This window comes from Dromaius novaehollandiae, chromosome 6 (genome assembly GCF_036370855.1).
Source record: "Dromaius novaehollandiae isolate bDroNov1 chromosome 6, bDroNov1.hap1, whole genome shotgun sequence".
Taxonomy (NCBI): Eukaryota; Metazoa; Chordata; class Aves; order Casuariiformes; family Dromaiidae; genus Dromaius; species Dromaius novaehollandiae.
Window position 1 is genome coordinate 33,683,371 of NC_088103.1, and position 20,364 is coordinate 33,703,734.

Sequence of the window (20,364 nt, forward strand, 5' to 3'; positions counted from 1 at the left end):
GACTGTTACTGCATGACAGGGATGGGTAGATGTGTAACGTGTGCTGGCAGGGAGCCTCTGGCGACTCTGACTGTGGGAGATGTGACAGGCCCTGCTCCCTCTTCCCCCCTCGCTAGCAGCTACGGCCCCATGGCAAAGTTGGCAGTAGGGAGCATAGCCCTGTGCTTCAGTGCAGCATCTCAGCTGGCAACTGCAGATTCATGCTCAGATGCCAGACTGTCTTCTGGCAGGGTCAAGGCAAAGGCATCTGATTCTTCCTGCGGTTTCCAAGCGCTGTGGTAACTTGTGACTATGCGGAGAGCAGGCATCTGAGGGAAGCAGCTTCAGCAGTTGTAGCTGGACTCGGGAGACTCAGTGACAACACCAGCTTCAGCTCCCGCTGTGTCACAGCGTGCTCCGGCCCCTGGATTGTGCTGGCACAGGGGTTTGCAGGGCTGTCCAGGGAGCTAAAGTGATATGGTTTGTCACCAGATTGGCTCCTAGCTCCGGTTCACAGATAGGCCAAGGCTGGATCTCCAGTTAATTATTCCTGTAGTTCAACAAGTGCTCACCCTTTTTGTCAACAATTTTAAAAGTGCATGGAAAATGAGACCCACGAAACCAAAATCCCTGAAAACCTTGAATAGTCTTATTTGTATTACAGTTGCAAGGCTGTAATCCAGAGCCATAATAGAAAGCAAAATTTAAATTTTCGCTAGGTTAAGATAAGTTGTGTATTTGAGGCCTTCCTGTATCCTGAGAAGAAACACTGCAAGTGGGTTTGTTTAGCTTTTTATGTAAATGTCAATAATTGGGTTTCCTGGTCCACACAAACCTCATATTGACGAGGGTTTTTCTGGCAGCTTGCCGGGAGTGTAAGTGCAGCCTCACATTTGCATAAAACCGAACAGATTACAGCTGCCTCCATCTCCAATACAGATGCATGGTGCCACCCGCAGAGACAACAGGTTCCAACTTGCTGTGGTCCTTTTGATTTGGGCTACTTACCATTTGGATCGAGTGGGCGCAGAGCATGCCGGGATAATGTGTTGTCTCTGTGGGTGGTGCCTCCCTATTAAAGGTGAGGGTAAGCATGAGCCTTTCAAGATCTCCAGTCCAGCTTGTGTTCTGCTTGCTTGTATAGATCCTCTGAATGACCTTAACTTGTAAAAGGGCAAGGATGCTTGTTAGAGCTGGGAGGAAGAAAAAGGAGCGCAAAACTGGATCAGGTAACAAATGCAAGGCTTGCAGAGGGGTGGATGTTTTCTGGAAGGCTTTTTCCAAGCATGAAAGGAGTTTGAAAAGAGTATTTAGAAAATAGCCTGAAAGTTGGAACGAGTGCTCTCTTTCTTTTTAGTGCGTGCTGGCTTCTCTTTTGAGCCTGCATGAATGTAGGATGGAGTGGTGCTGACAGCTGTCACTTTAGTGGCCTCTTAGTTCTGTAGCTTTTCATAAGTTTAAAAAGCTCGCTGCCCTCAGCTTGCTAGACTTTAGCCTTAAATTTTGATATTTAATGTGTCCCTAACTGCTTCATAAACTATATGCTTAAAGCACCACTGAAATATTACACCAACTCCAAGGTGACAGTGAACACTTCAAAAATGCTGGAGATGGACTCTGCCCCTCTTTGTCTTCACAAAAATGCAATAAAATAAAGGACCTTTAAGAAGAGAGTAAATCAGGGAGGGGTGCTGGTTGTTCTGGGTTGATACTGCAGAGGAGACCTTGAAGCAGCTTTTAGAGTTCAGCATATCTGCCTTGAAGGGATGAAAGATCCTATCAGTTAAATTTGGGAATTGAGTCTGCAATTGCAGGAAAATTATTAAAATCTCAAGGTTTTTTTCCAGCTTTTGTGGCTTCCACATTTCTTCCAAATGTGACATTTAAGAATACTCTATGCAGAGGAGACCAAGGACTTTCTTAAATAAAAGCTTAGAGGCGCAAACCCTCCCCTCATCCTCAGTTTGTTTCACTGGGCTGTTAGCTCTGAAGTCAAATGGCACCTGCCATGTAAGGGTTGGCTACTGGGAAGCTGCTTTAGCACATGGAATAGGGAAGGGAGGTTGAGTTTTGGGGACAAATCCTCAAGTTGAGGGTCAGGAGGGTAGAAGCAGTGGTTCTGCTCTCAGGTCAGGCTTTTGTGAGCTGTGACTGTGAGGGGTTGGTTGTGGGGAGCAGCCATGAGAGCACAGCAATTCTGGAGACTTGGCATCACTCTGACAAGCTTCTTGCCGTTCTCTGTGGCTTCCTGCTTCATGTTGCCGTGGCTTCGTCTGTAGGAGTTGTCCATTAGCCAGTACACTGAAGGAAATATTTCTTCTGGGCTTTGTTGCTAGAGATGTAGCATCTACCCCAGCAGAAGGAAATAATGTGAAGGGGGACGTTGATAAACATGAGTTTAGAAAGGAGGTACGAGAGCTAAGGCTGCAGGGGTAAGGGTCCAGCGTGGGCACTGAACTCTAAACTTCCTTTTTCTTCATAGTTCTCCTGTCTGTCTGTCGGAGATCAACCCCCAGATGTAATGCTTATTTTTCCAGTTAGTCTTTTTTTTTTTTTTCTGAGACAGAGGGGAGGAGAGAGCTCATGGCAGAGTGGGAAGGGAGAGGCCACAGAACTAGGGTGTTCTGTGACCAAAAAAGTATTTCCTTTCACTGATAGCTTATTTAAGAATCCCTCAGAGTTGAAATGGGTGGTTTCAGCTGCAGGGGGCTAACAAGGTCTGGTTTCTTACAAATTTAAGTCTTGTGGCTAGATGTTTTGGTGTCTGAAGATGCAAGCTGGACTGAGCTTTTTCCACAATTAGAGTACTCGTAATGGCTCTCTCCTGTGTGGATTCTCAGGTGTCTAGAAATATAGTTGTGCTTCTACTGGAACTTGCTTACTGGGAGCACTTGTAGCTCCATCTCTTTTACCTGGCTGCTTGTCTCTGCCTAGTTTGTAGAACTGTGATGTTTTGGGGACTACTCTCCTTTTTGAAGGACTTGGTTGCGTTTGACCAGAGGGTTCAAAAATTGTGGGGACACCTTAAAGAAACACATGCACAAGTGTGATCCTGTATGCTTCACTTCCATGAGACCAGGCAAAAAACAGTTAAAACCAAGTGTCATTCCTGTTTATGTGCCCCATTGATAGTGTCCTTCAGATCACCGAGGTAATGCACCAGGACTGTCTAAGACTTGTGTTTCCCTGCTGGAGGCAGACCTCCCTTGAAGCTATGGTCACCATGGGGAAATCTCCCCCCCCCTTCTCAGTACAGAGTGCACTTGGCTTCCAAATGTCATTTGTTGGAGGTAGTTAGCACCGTTAATAATACGGAAGACGTGGGCCACCTACAGAGCAGAAGTCTGCTTTGTGCTGTGGTATATCCATGTGTTTGTGTGCACAGGCTGTGGGAGCAAAGTGCACTCAAACTGTGTTAGGTTTGGGATTTTTTTTGAAGTATTGAAGGAAACTCATTTAACGTTTACAGCACAGTAGTTGAATTTACAAGAAGGACTGTTTTCAATAAAAAAGAATAAGATTGGAAGTAAGTTTATAGCTGAACATTACCGAAGGCAAAACCAGCTTCCTGTGCAGTAGCGCATCTGTACATGCATCCTGGTAAGATGAGCCTTCCCTGCCATGCAGGGGAAGGGGCACAATGTTCAAATTGGATGATCTCTTTTTGTCAGCGGATTTGTATGTATATCATCTTGGCACGTGGGAGGGGAGCTGGCCTGAGCTAGGGCTTCCTTGCTCTCACCTGGGTTAGCGTTGAATGACGTGGGAGAGCTTGCATGTTCTGCTCTCCCCGTGAGCTCAGCCTGCTGGGAAGAGGGAAGACTGGGGAGCAGGCTTAGGTCTTCTAGTGGAAGACTGTGCTATTTGATAAATGGATGTTCCAAAACAGTTATTAAAAGATAATTTTGTTGTGTATGTTTTTTTTTTTTTCAGGAGTATATGAAGGCAAAAGCGCCTTTTTTTTTTGAGCTCTGTGGCCACTCCAGCTGTGAGATCAAAGGGGGGTCGATTTTTTTATCCTTTTGGTTGCTGGAGTAATGATACTAACAAAATGAATGTTTGAAGAGGCGCATTTGAATGCTCTTATTCAGACCTAATCCCCTTTTTTTCCTCAATGTAGACTTAGCATTGGGAACATGCCTTGCTGACTAAAACAGTGCTAGGAAAGTCTATTCATCTCTTGTTGGGACAGTGGTTACCGATTGCAGATTTTATTTGAAAATATGGACTGTCAGTATATCCCTCTCCTAAGCAGCAAACTTGATAGTAATCACTAAGCTGGTCTGCACCTCTACTGTCATCTCAATTTTGAATCGAGGCCTGGTAGGCAGTGACACCAGGCTAACAAAAGAAGGCTGTAAATCTTTGGTGGTCTCCCATTCACATAGTATTCCCCCCCTTGGACAAAGGGGTGGCTAGTGCTCCTCAGCGCCTCTCTGCCTCCAGGGATGGTAAACAGGGAAGGGATTGTCTTGTGGGAGGCATTTTTTGATGAGCTGACAAAGCTGATTTGGGGTAGATGGGGTACCACCTGACAGAGGGCTGAGGTTTAGTGAAAGATTCCCTTGGAGCTCTTGAGAACAAAAAGTAAAGAAAGAAATTAACCCACAACTTCCCCCCCCCCCAAAAAAATAAAAAAAGAAACCCAAGCAAACAAACAAAAAAACCCTGTTTTTTGCAGGAGATAAACAGAGTGAGAGGAGGTGGAGGGAGGCACTGCCGTTCTTGGGGACCTCTGATTTAAGTCCAGAGGGCAGGGACAGGCGAAGGAGGGAAGGGCGCACAGATGGCTCATTGTTTTGTCTCGCTCGGCATTCTTGCCCTGCTGAAGCGAAGGGCAATTGTTTTAAAATCCCTTTTTGCAGAGGGAGCTATTTGCTTTTCAGCTATGGCTTGTCCCAGAAGATGCAAGCTGTGATCCAGAGGGACTGTTCTTTAGCACCAGTTTGTTTTGGAGGGTCAGTGCTCTATCCAGGGGACCCAGGGCATTTGGGTTGTGAGGGAATGATGGTAAGAGCATGTGCCTAGGAAATGTGCCGTGGAGCCAGGAAGAATGTGAGAACAAAAGGATGCACATGCACGGGCTGAAGCAGAGCCCGCTGCAGTGGTGTCCTGCTGGGGGAACTCCACAAACCCGAGAATGTGGCATAAAGCTGGCATATACCCTGCCTGCAAAGAGATTGATGTACTCTGTAGCTTTCTTACAGTCCTTAACTTTTTTTGCAGCAAAAACTACATTAATACAGAGAAATATTCTGCCATTTCTATACTGTTATTCTTCTTACTGCTTCAGTTGCCCTGGTGTAGCTCCTTCCCTCTCCTCCCCTGTGAATTGTTGTGGCCTTTCTGGAGCAGGGGCCTTTTTTGGCATAGTCGACAAAAATAAACCGTAAAGACTGCTGCTGTTATGAATAAGGCTCAACAGGGGAATTTTACCAGTAGAACTACAGCAATATAATTATGCTGGTAGACTAGTTACAGTAAATTTCCTCATGAAGACAAGCCCTAAGTTGACATTTCCTAGCTAAGTTGAATCCATATGTATAACTTTATTACGCAAAAATAATGCGTCTCTGGGCCTTGAATTCTTTTTCACCCAGAAGAATAACGTTAAGCAGGAAAGCAAAGAATTTGGTGTTCAAAGATGTGTGGGGAATTTTCCGCAACAGAGCGGTTGCGATGAGTTGTATGCTGAATTTTCTGTTTTACTGAGTAGGTTATTCCTCCTTCAGTGATCGTGAGCATGAGAGGAGTGTGTTAGTGCCTAACTGCATTAAAAAGCAAGAGGTACTAAAACATGCTATAAGTTGATATCTCTCCAAATCTTACTCTTTTTAAGAGAAACCGACCCATATTGCGGTCTCCCTAGCTGAAGTGGCTTGGCTGGGAGGCAAAACTATTTTGCCTTTATTAAAACCTTTAGGGGTAATCCTGGAGCCACTGAAATGGGGAGGAAAATGGTGTTTTCATTCCTTCTTTGCTTGATTTCAAGAGGCCAAGATATTTTTGTCCTTTTGTTTTTTATCTTCCAATAGGATGGGGTATATGTAATGTTCACAGGCCAGGTGTTTATTTCTAAAGATCAAAAAATCAGCCTGTGATTCCTGCCTCTGAAAGTATCTAACCCTTCAAAGAAGAGATGATCTTTCAGGAGAAGCTTATCATTTAAAGGCAGATAAAAATGCAGTTGACTTTTCCATGCAGCTGTTTTGTGTTTCCCATTTGGGAGTCTTTCACCAGTGGTCTAAGGCTTTCTTTTCCCTTACTGGGGTTATGGCTAGGACTTCAAGGGCCTTTCCCTCCCTGTTTAATCCGTTAAGATTTCTTGTGGTGCTCCTCAGTATGTTTTTGAGTGCACCCTTTATAATGAAATGAGACTTGCTTAATAGCTCTGCAAGTGAGGAAGTATTGTCTTGATTTCCACAGCTAATGAAGTGAAAGATCAGGGGTTAATGTCCAGATCACGTTGGATACCTAGGTGCCCAAACTCCAGTCGAAATCTGTTGGAGTTCAGGCACCTAAATACCTTTTGTGTCTAAAGCTTATTTATGGCACAGCACTGCTGAGAGCTTAATTGTATCAGAGTCCTAAGAGTGTGTTTTAAAGTTGTTTCCTGTGTGATTTATTTTACGTATGTTCTTTAGCTAATGGGAAAGTAGTAGACACCACTGTTGATATACTACATAGCATGTTGGAGCCCTGATCCTCACCTGAGACTTTTAGGCGATACTGAAAAAAACTAGTTAGCTGTCAGCGTAGCTTCTCACTTTGGGTTTTTCTCTTGTTCTTTCCACCCTCCCGTACTGATTTTTGAAAGCCGCTTTTGTTCTGTGAATGGATTCCTCCCAGCAGCTGCAGAACTTTCCACAATATGAGCTAGGAAGGAGCCAGCAAACGCTGCAAGGAAAATTGGTGCTCTTTCTCCAGCCTCCCTGAACATGGTAGTACGATCCTTCCAAGTCACGCAGGCCCTTTGCTTCACTTCTCTCATGCAGTGATTTGGTGAGGTTGCAGCCGAGCCCTTTAGGCGTTCCAGGTGAAGTGGAATTCCTTGTAGGCTATGCAGAGACCACTATATCAGAGCTAAGGATGCAGTCCTGATGTGAAATGGGATCCACATGGAGATGAGAAGTTGTCTTCCCTAGTGCACTGCATAGCATAGTTAATACAGCTTGTGTTGCAGGATCACCTGCAGCTCAGGCCAAGTGAAAGCCCTCTTCTGCTGGACCTCGTAGAAATAGGTATCATTTTGCTTAAGCTGTCTACTTATGCTACACTTGAGAGCTTTTTATGAAGTACAGGAGCTTTCTTTTTATTTAGTAAGTTCCCTGCCCCCTCATCCTCTGAATGCAAGTGTGCATTCTTACTCTAGTCCTAGCTGTTCTTTCCAGGTCCTTATAGTGGGTGTAAAGATGATGCAACCCTTTGCTGCAGCTTTCCCAGGCCATTACAGTGTGGCTGCACTTTGCCAGGTGTTCCCAGAAGAAGCAGCCTTGCTCAGGGTGCAAACTGTGTGTGCAGTGTGCTGGCAGGTAGTGGTTGAGAGGCAGCTCTAAGGAACACCTCAGCTAGAGTGTGCAGCCACTCAGCTGGGTTGGGATGGCTTCTGCTGGCCAGGACATGTGGGCCTGAGTGGCTTCAAAGAGAAAAGTATGAGCCCTCAAACCAAAAACACGGCCTGTCCTCTGACTGCTGATTTCATATAGATGTCATCTTGAATATATGTTTTGGGAAACATCAGGATGAAGCATTTTTGTTTTGTCATTTTGATTATGACTGTTTGTAATGGGCAGCGAAACCATTGCCTATGAGGTAGCTACATCCATGCAACATAAAATAGAAAATAAAAGGAAAACCACCCTCGTGGGGACATGTTTTTGCTGGGGTAAAGGGTGACATATACCATGCAGCCTCCTGTTTCATATTTTGGTGTTTTAGTCATTTCCCGTGCTCAGTATTTGTCCATGCTGTGCGGAATGTGGAATTAATTTCCCAGCTTTTCTGTGGCCTTTATAGCGTGAGCATACAAGCATTTCCTATATGATGAGTTTGTCCCGTTACCCTATGGAGTAGGGAAATATCATTATTTTACATCTGAGAATAAAATTCGTAAGTAACTTGCCAGGGATGATAGGAACATAGGACAGTGTAGCAGACAGGGGATTCAAACTTAGATCGCTCAGGTACTGTTCCAGGACTTCAAGAGTGTCCTACAGTTTCTTGATTCAATGTTAATAATGAAGCATCTAGATTCCCTTGGCACCAATAGGGCCATTACAGCCTTTCTCCCTTAATCTCCATGCATACTACTCTTATATATGTGTGTATATGTATGTATTATGAACAATCTGTATGTATATGCATGTATGACTATATGTTGCGGTGCTCCAGGATGAGATGGTAATGCTTCCAAGCCTCTAGAGCTCAGAGGGATTAGCCTGTGGCAGCTAAGCAGGGTCCTGTCCTTCCCCCTAGATGCTACTGCTTTCATGGCATGGACAGCTGAGCCTCAAATGAAGCAACCCCTGAATGGCCTTAATTTCTAGCCTAGCACACTGAAGTGACCTGAAGCTTGTGGTGGTTTACTTTAATGTGCTGGGCTGGAAACAGCAAGGTTTAGGAGCTGTTTCACATGTGAATGAGCAGGAACCTGGGTTCAGAAAACACTTCTGTCAAGTGAGTTTGACTGGTGTGTTCATGAATTATCAGCTGTGGGTCTTGTCAGCTCTGTTTTCAACACAGGGCACCAGAAGTTCTAGGACAGTATTAAAAGTTTATATATGCAGTCTTGGACCTAATGCTTCATAGGTTCACCTCTGTTGGAGGGGACCTCTGAAAGTCTCCAGTTCAGCCCCAGCTCAGGTCAGGGCCAACTCCCCCAGTCTCTCTGGATCCTTTTCCAGTGTTAGGTTTAGGGGAAAAAATTGTTTCATCCAATGTGTCAGCATTCTTTATTCTATTCACAATAACTGGTTTAAAACAACAACCACCACCCAAACCACCAATCTTTGGGCTTCAGAGGAAAGATTGTTACCAGCTGAGTAGTAAAATGTGTGAAATCCATGTTGCATATATGACAGAATGAAACTTAAACCCAAGTCTTTTCTATCCCCTCTTCCCCATAATACCACTTCACTTCTTAAGTGGTAGCTCAGTGAAGTAAAGTTCTGTTCTCGTATTGTCCAGCAACAAAATGATTCATAAATTTTACTCAGATCTACGTGAATATAAGTTTTCTAAGTGCATCCTACAGAGGATTAAAGAATACTGAGACCCTTGCCTCCAAAACACTGTGGAGCAAGTACCTCTGCATCTGTTTGGGTTCAGATGTTGGAGTAATTCTCTAAAACAATTTAAGTTGCTGTTTCTAGAAGGGTTTTCCATTTGGTTGATTGCAAATACATTTGATATGACATACTGCAAGAGAAGTCTTTAAGCAAGTTTCAAACATAGCCATAGATGGATGACTGAAGCATTGTTTGTCACTTGCTTTCTGACACTGATTTACATTAACAGCAGTCTTTGAGCATGTATTTTTTTGCACTCATTTTTTCTTCTTATGTGTAAAACTTTTCCTTAAATCAAGTTAGAAACAAGTCCAGTAAAGCTTCCTTTCTGTGTGCAGGTTCAGGGTTGTGAGAGCTCGTGGAATTTCCTGTCGAGTGTGCTGATGCGAGAACCATCTGATGTCCAGATAACCATCCTGTGGTTTTGTCAGATGTTTCTATGTGTTTTTCTTTAAAATTGATGTTTTTGTCAATACGAGGCGACAATCTGTGAGAATATGTGAGTAAGCAGGTGCTTTTTGGCCAAAATAACTTTTCCATATACTACTTAAGCCTTTCAGGGGAGTTATGCCTATTTTCATAAGAAATTTCTTCACAGGAACACCTTAGCATGCCATCAAGGCTCTCAAATGAAACTTTCGTATTGTTTCAGAGCTGCATTAGAACAACCATTTCCTGGTAGGCAAGATGCTGGAATTACCAGTTGATAGGTGGTGGTGAGGGGGTTGTTCATCATCCTTTTTGTTCTGGAGTATGACTATGATTGGCCTATGGTAGTAAGACAGTATGTAATACACTTTTGGTGTCTGTCTACAGAAGACTGACTCTGAAAAAACTTTTGTTGGGACAAATCAGCTCTTGCCCAATATTCTTCCCAGGAGATGGAGACACTAAGATGTTGAACTCAATGGCTGCAGCAGCCTACTTGAGGCTTTTCCTTGGTTTTTAGACAAGAGAGCACCCTTTGTGTTACTTGCTTCTAATCAGATGGGAGCAACTGAAAGGGAAATGACATATATCCTGATTTTTTTTTTTTCCCTTTTCTCAGTGAGGACCTGTGAAGTCTGACAAATCAGCATCACTCATCAGTTGCTAAGTGCACCGATTTTTTTTTTTTTTTACATTAGTCCTCTGTGTTGCCAATAATAAACAACATGTTCACTAGCTAATAGTAACCATCACAGAACATTTTTCAAACTATGCAATCTTCAAACACTGCTGAAAGTTGGGCTGTGAAATACTTTGGTCTTGACAAGCGGAACTGTGGGCCCTGCTTGTCAACTTTGGTGGAACGTAACCAGCTTCTTGAGCTTCTGAAATGTCCTGATAAGTTGTACTCAGAGCTGCTATGGATTAACCATTCCTGGTACGTTTCTTGAGGCAGAATTGAGACTGCTTTATGATGGAGCTAACAGTAGGTCTTGCTGGTGTCAAACTTAGAAGTGCAGTGATACTGTATTTTTGTGGCCTTTAAAACAACATTGGAGTGGCTCAAAACAGCAGGAAGACTTTGTAGAAGATGTGGGGGAAATGCAGCTAAAGAGTTGAAGCCAAAGGTAGCCTAAGTGGCTTCACAAAGGCAGTCGTAGCAGAGCTGCAATTTGAAGCTGGGACAAGTCAGTCCAGCGTGCTGTAAGACTGCCCCTATTTCTCAGGAAAGACCCATTTTATCATATTGTAGTTGCTGGACAAGTTGGAGTTGTGACTTCTGGAATTCAAGTTCTAACTATTCTAAAAGAGCTTTTCTTGTTCCCTGGCTGAAATAAATGTAGCAAAAGGCCAGCCTTTCCCTACATAAACTCCCGTTTTCAGGGTTTGGTACACCTAATATATTTATGTACACATACTCTTAAACTCTCAAAAATAAACACCTAATACACTCTGCTCCTTGTCCAGCTCTGCGCAGTGTTTAAAAGCAGAATTTCAGAAATACTGCCATCTTGCACTGAAATGAAGCAGAGCTTTTCTTGTTTCTTGCAAAAGCTGAGAATGGAAGTGCTTTGGCAAACAGTTTTTTTTTCTAAACTGCAAAGCCTCTGGTTTTCAGAGCTGCATTTAAAGCAAAGGGCCAGTTTGGCTTTTGAGCCTCTTAAGCTGGGTTATTTGATGTGAAAAAATGCCCTGGGTCCGCTGCTGCAGAGGGGAGCAGCTTTTCAGTTCTGCGTGTGTGGCTTCAGGAGAGGGGCCTGGCAGAGCGCGGAGTGGCGGGGGGCTCGAGGAAGCTGGCTGTGCTGCTCTGTAAATAGAGAGGCCTCTCTTTCTTTGGATTCCTTTACAGGAACTAAATATCATGATCAGTGAAACTCTTACCTCGTTAAAGGAACAAGCCAGACTTCTGCAGCGTGTGCAGCGTTACAATGTGATCTGTCCTGCTGATCTGATTTGCTGAATAGATAGAGAATTTTAAACCAGAGAATGGCATGTGTAATGTATGACCTTGGCTTTCAAAAGGTTTATTTTTGTTCATGTGACAAAATAAGGTTTTAATATTAAATATAGGGTTGGATGTGACTTGGCAGATAGCAGAGCCTTCCACTACTGCTGTAGTCATAATATGAAACTATCTGCTGTGTGCCAGTGGGCATGTAGCAAGCCAAGAATTTCTCTGTTGATGTTTGTTTTGTGAAACCTTAGCTGGCTGCTTTGGATCTGGAGTGGTGTAAAGGTGATGCACCTTCCTGTTGGGGGGGGGCAAAGTAATGACAGGTATAATACAGCCCCTGGTCAGTCTTACTAGCAAGTATCTTTAGTATTTGGGCAAAATATGGATTTTTTTTCCTCCTTAGCATTTTTTTTCTTCTGGTTTAAAAAAAAAAAAAAAAACTTTCACTCAAAAGTGCATGGTTCAGCAGAAACAGGGCATAAACCAAACTATGTGAAATATTCAGATCTGTTAGCAGAGAAACTTAATGCTGTGTTGAAGCTGACAGTTTATGTACCTGGGGCCATGCATAGATGCAAAACTCTTTCTGAGGTTTTCCTCTCGCACATGCGCCATCTCCCAGTGCTGGCTGGCTTGGCGCTGCTGTTGCACTGTAAATCTGAGGAACTTTCAGGCTATTGTACTGCAATTGTTTGCTGTAGAAATGCCATGTAAAGGACTTCATGTGCTGAGGTGGTGAACTGAAATCCAAAGCCTCTGTTCTAAATTGACTATAATCTGAACTGGTCAGCCAAAAAAACCAAAACCCAACCAACCCACCCACAGCATGTAATAGAGATGTATTACCTTCACAGTTTACATGGGAGACTGGGTCAGGTTAACCTACTAACAATACTTCCCTGCCTTCCTTGGAAGGGAGCAAGTCAGTGTGGGTAGCGCTGAACTGTTGAGATAACTAGAGAAGAGCATGAGACACTGTATAGGTGACTTCCATGTGCTTTAGCAGACATCCTGGACAGCACTTGTTTTGCAGTATCTTGTCAAAATACTGCAAACAACAGGTAGCTAGAGTAGGGACTTGGATTTTGGGTTATCCTCATCCCTCCACCCCATGGAAATGAGGTTTATTCAGTCTGTCTCTTTTGGAATAATTTTTTTTGGCCTCTTGGTTGACCCCAGCCGGTCTGAAGGGACTCCATGATTCAGTTTCCTGGGAAGTTTTGTGAAAATTGGGAACCTGGAAACTCTTTCAGCTTGAGGTTTGCATGTCCACAAGCCTCTAAGTTGTGATCCCTTTGGCCTGTTCATAGCAGCCTGCTAGCCACTGTAAGATACCCTGTAGGGAGGAGGTTGCCCTGAGATTTCCTGTGGCCACATGAAAATCATGGGACATCTTAGTGTAGGTTAACTCGTTAGTGGGGAATCTCACTTCATTAGCTCCTCTGACTGTGGGAAGGGGCTTCTTGTTTGAGAGGTGTATCTTTTATCTTTTTGGTAAGGCCTCGAGGAGATATAACACAAATATTTGGGGGAATGGGTGGCTGCTTACTGCCCAGATGTTATGTAAGAGAGGAGTTTTGTCTTAGTGTGGCTCATTGGCAGGAGGGATTAAAAAACCAAAAACATTAATGTGGTCTTCTACGTTTATGGCTCATACATCTAGTAGTGTTGAACTTCTCATCATTGCTGTACAAACTCATTTCCAATGCATTTTTTTTCTGTTGACTGTAGCTACTACTAACCTCTTCAGCCAGCTGACCAACGTGTCCTTATCCTCAGCAATTTTGTGTCAGTGCCAGGGCAAGTGCCTATTCCCTGGTGAAAAGTCCTTTTGTAAGAACCAGCCAGTCTGTGTAACATGGCTACAGGATTCTCCTCTGTGATTTTTGTGAGACCAAGAGTCTGAGGCACGTTGCCAGATTGTAGATTTATTTAACTTCTGAAGCCCAAGTCTGCCCGCATTGTCATGTATACCCCCTAAACCTAACCAAGTGGGAGCTCTCCTTGGGATCGATGTTGGAGAGAACAGCCATGCAAAGCTGTAGTGTGTCATTGGGTAGGTGGGAGTTGTCCTCATGAGTGCAAAGTGCTTTTTTCTATCCTACAGGCTCAGTCAAACTAGGTTAGCACTACTCAAAAGCTTCATTATGACCCAAACTGCTGTTATAGGAGCACTTTGTTGCTTGAGAAGGAGGAAGAGGTGCTTCTCTGTCGTGTTGATCTAACTAAACAGAATGGAGACCATTTTTTACCTGTCAGGACAGATTTGCAGAGAGGGCGGAAAGGTTTGAAACTAGTACTAAGAATCGAGGCTGCTAGCAAATCAACACTGTCGAATTCCTGCTCCAGCCTCGTCCCAGCTTCTAGTGATGGCAGGATTTGCTCCTGGCTACCTTCCGATTGAACCATGTGGGTGTCTGTTAGAAAAGGCTACATGAGTGTCGGTGGCTGAGCAGACAATTCACTTCATACATTGTGTAGCTGGATCCCCAGGTTGAAGGATTTATGGTCTTTTGTTCAGTGTAAGCTTTTATGGTAGCTACTGAAACTACATTAGACCTGCTTTCAAATACAAGTGTAATGGGTTTTTTGGGAAGAACAAAAGCTTTGGCAAAAATGGTAACTGAATGTGGCTATTTTTCCTAATCAGATTTTGAAGGTTAATATTTGCTGCTTTCTGTGAAAGACTTATGTCTGTTGAATTGTATATAAACATAAAAGGGTTTTTAAAGTTGCATACATCACAATTACCTTAAAAATAAGTTACCAATCTAGAATAAAGCAGGCTCCGATCAATTACTTGACACACCTTTGAAGAGCGGTAGAATACAGGCGAATTGCATATGTTTAAAGTTTCATTGCAGTCAAGCAATGTGTTTTCAGCAGCCTTTGGTCATTAACTGTTCTAAAACAAACTTTTTTGACCTGGTCTTTTAAATACAAATTTCTTGCATGCAGATAGGGATTTTTCTAGGAATTGATTGTAAAGTTTAGGATATTAAGAGTTATAAATGTTGTATGCTGCTGCATTTTTAAGTCTTTTGAAGAATCAAAAGATGCATCTACTTCAAAAATTTTTTTTCTGACCTTATAAGGGAGGTAATTTATAGAATAAAAGATGGGTAAAGGAGTAGTGTGTTTCCTAGTAATTTTGTTTTAGAGGCTTGTTAGTTACCCTACCAAAAATAATTGAGCAACAACATTGCCTGCCAGTTTTACCACTTTGAGACCACTGGTGTGTTGCTGGCCGGCGATGTTTTCTTAAATGCTCATCTTGCTTTAAATTTGGTGGATAATTACCTGAGCACTTCTTCTGTTACTGAGTTAACTTGCTTGTGGATCAATATAAACCACATGTGCTATTTGTTAAACACTTATTTCTGGGTACCAGAGTGATCTTCGGAGTTCTTTAAAAAAAATAAATAATTCTCTAGCTGAATGCATATTAAAAGTAAAAACATGTTTCAGAACTTGCTTTGGAAGGAGTAATTCAATAGGGAGCCATCTTGCTTTCCAAAAATTATAACTGCATAAAATCAGCTTGAAGGCTTTATGTTAACTTTGATCCTTTCTAAAATTGACCTGTTCACAAAGCACTTCAGCCTCTGCATACTTTTTCCTGAAATCAGTCCTTGAAAACTGCCAACTTTGAATCATTTCTGTTTCTGCCTTTATGAAATACTTCTGTTTTTCCTTTGCTAAGTGATATGTGAAAACATTGAGACATAAAACACTAGAGATGCCGAATGTACGAAGTACATTTTCATATTTGAGGCATCGCCATCATGTACCAATCTCTTTGGTAGCGCTGCGTGCGTGGTTGCAGAGCACGGGTTTCACTTGCATCCAAGTCTCACTCCCTGATCCCTGGCTGTCTGGTTAATTAGTAAGCTCTTGCTTTGTTTTAGAATGAAATATAATTATTTGGCTTGTTACTTAAAGGTACATTTGTTTTCTAAAAGAAGTATTATGTGCACCAATTGGCATTATTGAATGCAGTATCTGTTCTGTTTGCAGAAAACTTGCTTGTGGTACATTATCTGCAACAAAAGACTTGAAAATTATGTGAAGGAAAAATGAATTAACTTGCATGTTTTTATACTAATAAAATAAAGTCTTAATTTCTTTTTTTCTTTTTTCTGTTTACTCACCTTTTGCTCCCCATTTTAGATAGGTAGCTTTTTTCAGTACCTACCCAAAGAAATAAGGAACAGCTGTCCCATAGTTTAGTCCTGTCCTTGAGTGTATTTCTTACTACTTTTGTTAAATCTATGAATCTATCACAATCAGACTTTCCATGAAGAAATCTTTTTTAAAAAATTGCATTGCATCATGAAGCAGTTGCCTTAATGCTTATGTTTGGTCAGCTTTAGCACTGCCATTAGGCAGGATGGCTATAAAGCATTTCTGCCTCAAATCAAACTCTTTCCTACCACAGCAGACTATGCAACGCTTGGAGCTGCTCACTGCACTGCTAATGCTCTGTGTTTTTCAGCTCTCATCGCTTTTCTGACTGCTCTGTTTGGCTGCTTCTAGTAGAAGCACCATGTTAACACTTCGTGCGTTATATATATCATGGGTGTCAGCAAAGTGTCTACATCCAAGACATTTGCAAAGCTTCTCCGGAGAATTTGCCAATGATTGTAGCAATTGCTGGAGATTTAAACTTGCAGAATGATACTGGTTTGTGAAGGCTTCTGTGAGATGTCTTTGTGCTCTGCGTAAATCCTTTTTTTATGTCTACCTTATGGAACAGCCACAGCAAACAAGTGAGGGGTGTAGTAGCAGAAAGTAGCAGAAAGGAAACTGTTGCCCCAAATTGTTTTCAAGTTTGTGAGCTTATATATTTGTACATGAGGCTTCACTTTTTCACAGGTAAATTGTCGCATTATTAGCTGTTGGGCACTTGGAGCAGGAGCTCCTCGTGTAGAAGTGTCAATTACAGGATTGTTAAGGACCAGTTTTGCTGAGCAAAGAATTACAGAATCGGAAAATGGTTGGGGTTGGAAGAGACCTGGTCCAACCACCCCCTAAAGAAATAGAACAGGGTATCTTTTATTTGCTTCTCTTTATTGTATCCTTGATATTTCTAATGTGACTTTATTCTCCTTATCAGAGCAAACCACATAAACTGGCACCTAAGATGGTCAAAAGAGGAAGTAGCCAAATATTTTGCTTTATCTGCAGTAGTTGTCGTATTCAATGCTTTTTCATTGCTATCCTCCTAGATAGGCAAAGAGAATTTGTGCAAACTGTAGACAGGCACTACAATGTGTCTGTTACATGTGGTAGAAATTGAAGGATTAATGAATTGTGTGGGAGGTTATTAACTTTCTGCCTGCATCCTCCAACTTTTTTGACCATTCACAGCACAAAATACCATGTGCTGTACACCAAAACACCAAACTGTTTAACCCTAAATCCTGCTGTCCAGTAAAGTTGTGTCCTACTCCTCCATGTGTGGAAACCCGACTTCACAAGTGCAGAGTAACATTCTTTCCTGTTGTACGCTTTCTTTGGTGTGCCCATTCAAGCAAATGTAAGTAGGGCAACTAGGTGTACAACAAATTCGGGATGCTGAAAATTCCACTCGTCCTGGGCAGAACTGTCATGATTCCAAGACTGAGCTATTCTGACTGAAAACATTATTATGATAGTTATCTTGGAAATTATCTTATATTAGCTAACCTGACGTTGTTATGCCGTTCAAACTAATGTAGACTGAAATAAGAGAATTTCTAAACTTATCTTTCCTGTGAGGAGAACATTTAGGCTTTTTTGATGGTCACACTCTTGAAGCCTGTTCTGGTTGCAAGTAGTATGTTGTGACTTTTCATTTTTCATTTCCTCCAGGTTTACGGGAACAGATGGACCAAGTGGTTTCGGATTTGAATTGACGTTTCGACTAAAGAGAGAAACCGGGGAGTCGGCACCACCTACCTGGCCAGCAGAGTTAATGCAAGGCTTAGCCAGATACGTCTTCCAGTCAGGTACTGCAGTGTTAAATATGCTGTCTGTCTCTCTCTCTCTCTCTTTTTTTTTTTTTTTTTTTTTTCCTGCCTTCAATTTGAAAGGCTCCATCTGTCGCAGGGCACTGTACTTGATTCGTGTGGGCGTTCAATCAAATTTTGAGAATTTTCTTTGTGTGAGAACAAATGTTTGACCAAAAGGAGTGGGTTCCTTCCATCAAACTGGCTTGCCACAGGACAAAACTCAACTGCTGTTAAGGTAACTCCAAATGCCTGGTTATCGAGAAGCTGAAGATGCCAGAACAGTTGGTAACTGTGGGAAGCCTGCCCACTGGCTGTTTGTTGCTTTGTCGCACTGTTGGTTTCACCCTCTCTAGGTGAGAGGGGAAGATGATGCAAGAAAATGTCATTTGCTTTTCTGGACAGGGCTGAGGAGCACTCATCTGATAAGGTTACACTTTTCCGCAGAGGGGCTGTAACCTTCTAAACAGTTGCAGCTCCTTCACAAGCAAATCTCTTCCTACAGTCTGTGCAGTTGAGCAACAGGAGCGTATTCTCGTAAACAAGATGTTGCTAAGATGAGGAAACAAATGCCTTATATAAGGGATGCTAAGGCTGGGGGTGTGAAAGAAATGACAATTAGGAATTCTCAGTGCTGGTGAAGACTTATCAGAAAATGGGGGAGCCAGAGTCCCTGGAAAGTATCCAGCTCTTTGCACTACTCTTCCTGGGTTTTATTTATAGCAGTAGGTCGATTACTAGTTTGTATTGTGAGCACATGAAGTTCTGTGGAATGGCCGAGTGCGTAGTATACTCAAAAAGTGCCCTTCAGTGTCATAAGATCTGAATGAAAATATTTGAAGAAACTTTTAAACCTAGTTTGGGGTCCTTTGCAGGTAAAATACCTTTCCAAATCAATGATTACTGAATTTGTAACATGGGTACTTGCTCTACTGGTTAGTAAATTGCTCAGTAACTTCTGATTCTGTTGCTGGTTTTCAGTCAGTTGGCTGACTCTCAAATGGAAAGGTCCAAATGAAAACAGGATTGCTCTAGTAACTTCTGTCACCAATCACTGAGGCGGCAGCAGCTCTTATGGGGCATTTCTTCTAAATGTTGACTGATGGAGACCAATGCAGGCATGGTTTATTGCTTGTTTTCATCTTGGGAATGTCTCTTGATGCAGTTTAAAATGACGCAAGCATCTTTTCTAACCTTTGCTGTGCAGCAGTCTTTCTCTGTTGCCATCCAAACTTAGACTCCTCTGTTCTTTTCTGTCTTGATTTTTTTGCTACTCTGAAGCATCTGAATCTGCATGACTCTTGTAGTTTTTGCTGTTGTTCAAGAGTCCTGTCCTGCCTGAATTGTACTGTACAGTAGTTCTTCAATACTGACCACCCAGTGATAGATTCATGCTCATTATTTTGTATGCATTAACTGCAGGGTGTGAAGAAAGCATCTGATTTTATGGCCCCCCCTTAGGTACAATACAACATATGACACATTTTGCTATAACAGACTACATACAAGGTTTCTTTTGGAGCCTTTCAAATTTTTAGCCTTACACAGGCTCTCGTAACATTCTCTTTACCACAGTAATTTCAGTGCCTTCTAGTTGCATGTTAAGCAACCTGTCTATTGCAGCAGCTTGTTTGTCTCGCCCTTTCCATGGGAAAGAAGTCCGCACAGGGAAATGGGGTTTTGTAGGGTTCTTGAGGGAAAAACTTCCCAGTGACTAAGCTAAACTGGTAGTCAGGGCAGAGAACTTCCCTGTCAGCAAAGCAGCTTTTCCTGATAGATGAGGTGGCACTTTCTCCTTCATAATATTAGCAGGCCTTGTTTGCATGTAAGTGTCAATAAGCCTGTTAGAAAAGTTTTGCTAATGGAAGGATTGTTCTGCTGGAAGGTTTCTCAAGTTTCCTGCCACTAGCACAATCTCATCTTTCTGACTTCGAAGCAAATGGACTGTTTTTCAGCCTACACTGAAATAGCATTTTTGCCTATGCATAGCACAGTCCCTACGACATGAACTTCCAAGGGCCTTCAGTATTATCCTCTGCTTGTCCATGCTGATTTTGACTTCCATGGCTTGTTTAAAACATTGCTCAAATATGTTTTAATAGATTCTAGCCTCTGGGTGTTTAATACTCAATCTGTTGTCAAAAAAAAAAAAGTGTGAGAATCATAAATTGACTTCTTTGAATATGAAATTAAATATGAGCCAAGAGTGTGCTCATCGTGCAATAGGCAAACCACATACTGGGTTACATTAGGAAGAGCATGTCCAGCAGATTGAGAGCAGTTATTACCTCTTCTACTTGGCACTAAATGAGGCCTTGCTTAAAATACTGTGTCTAGTTTTGGACCTCACAGTTTAAGAGATGCTGAGAAACTGAAGAGTGTCCAGCGGAGGCTGCCAAGGTGACTGGGGGCCTAAAGCACGTGTGCTAGGAGAAGGGGTGGAGGAGTCAGGGCTGGTTTAGTCTGTAAGGAGAAGGTGAAGGATGACCTAATAGCAGCCCGCAGGTATTTGAAGGGTAGTTACAGGACTGCAGACCCCTTGTAGATGATACAACAAGGTGCTACAGCTATGAATTGCAGTAAGGGAGGGTCTGAAAGGATTTTAAGGAAAACTTGCTCAGAAAGAGGGTGGCAAAGCACAACAACATTTCCTCAAGATCAGGGATTTCCATCCCTGGCAGGGTTCAACACTTACCTAAACAAACCTGTAGCTGCCCTGATCTAG

General features: G+C 42.6%; 1 protein-coding gene across 3 annotated transcripts in view; it reads left to right on the plus strand.

Annotated features, from left to right (window-relative positions):
- SUFU (SUFU negative regulator of hedgehog signaling) overlaps positions 1–20,364 on the plus strand; it is a 101,310-nt gene that overhangs the window by 12,923 nt on the left and 68,023 nt on the right. For all 3 annotated transcript variants that reach the window (XR_010389751.1, XM_064514163.1, XM_064514164.1), the window contains exon 3: positions 17,503–17,639. Coding sequence is in view for 2 of the 3 variants with exons in the window: in XM_064514163.1 (XP_064370233.1) it covers positions 17,503–17,639 (137 nt within the window). In the remaining variant the exon portion in view is untranslated. The remainder of the gene's footprint in view (positions 1–17,502; positions 17,640–20,364) is intronic.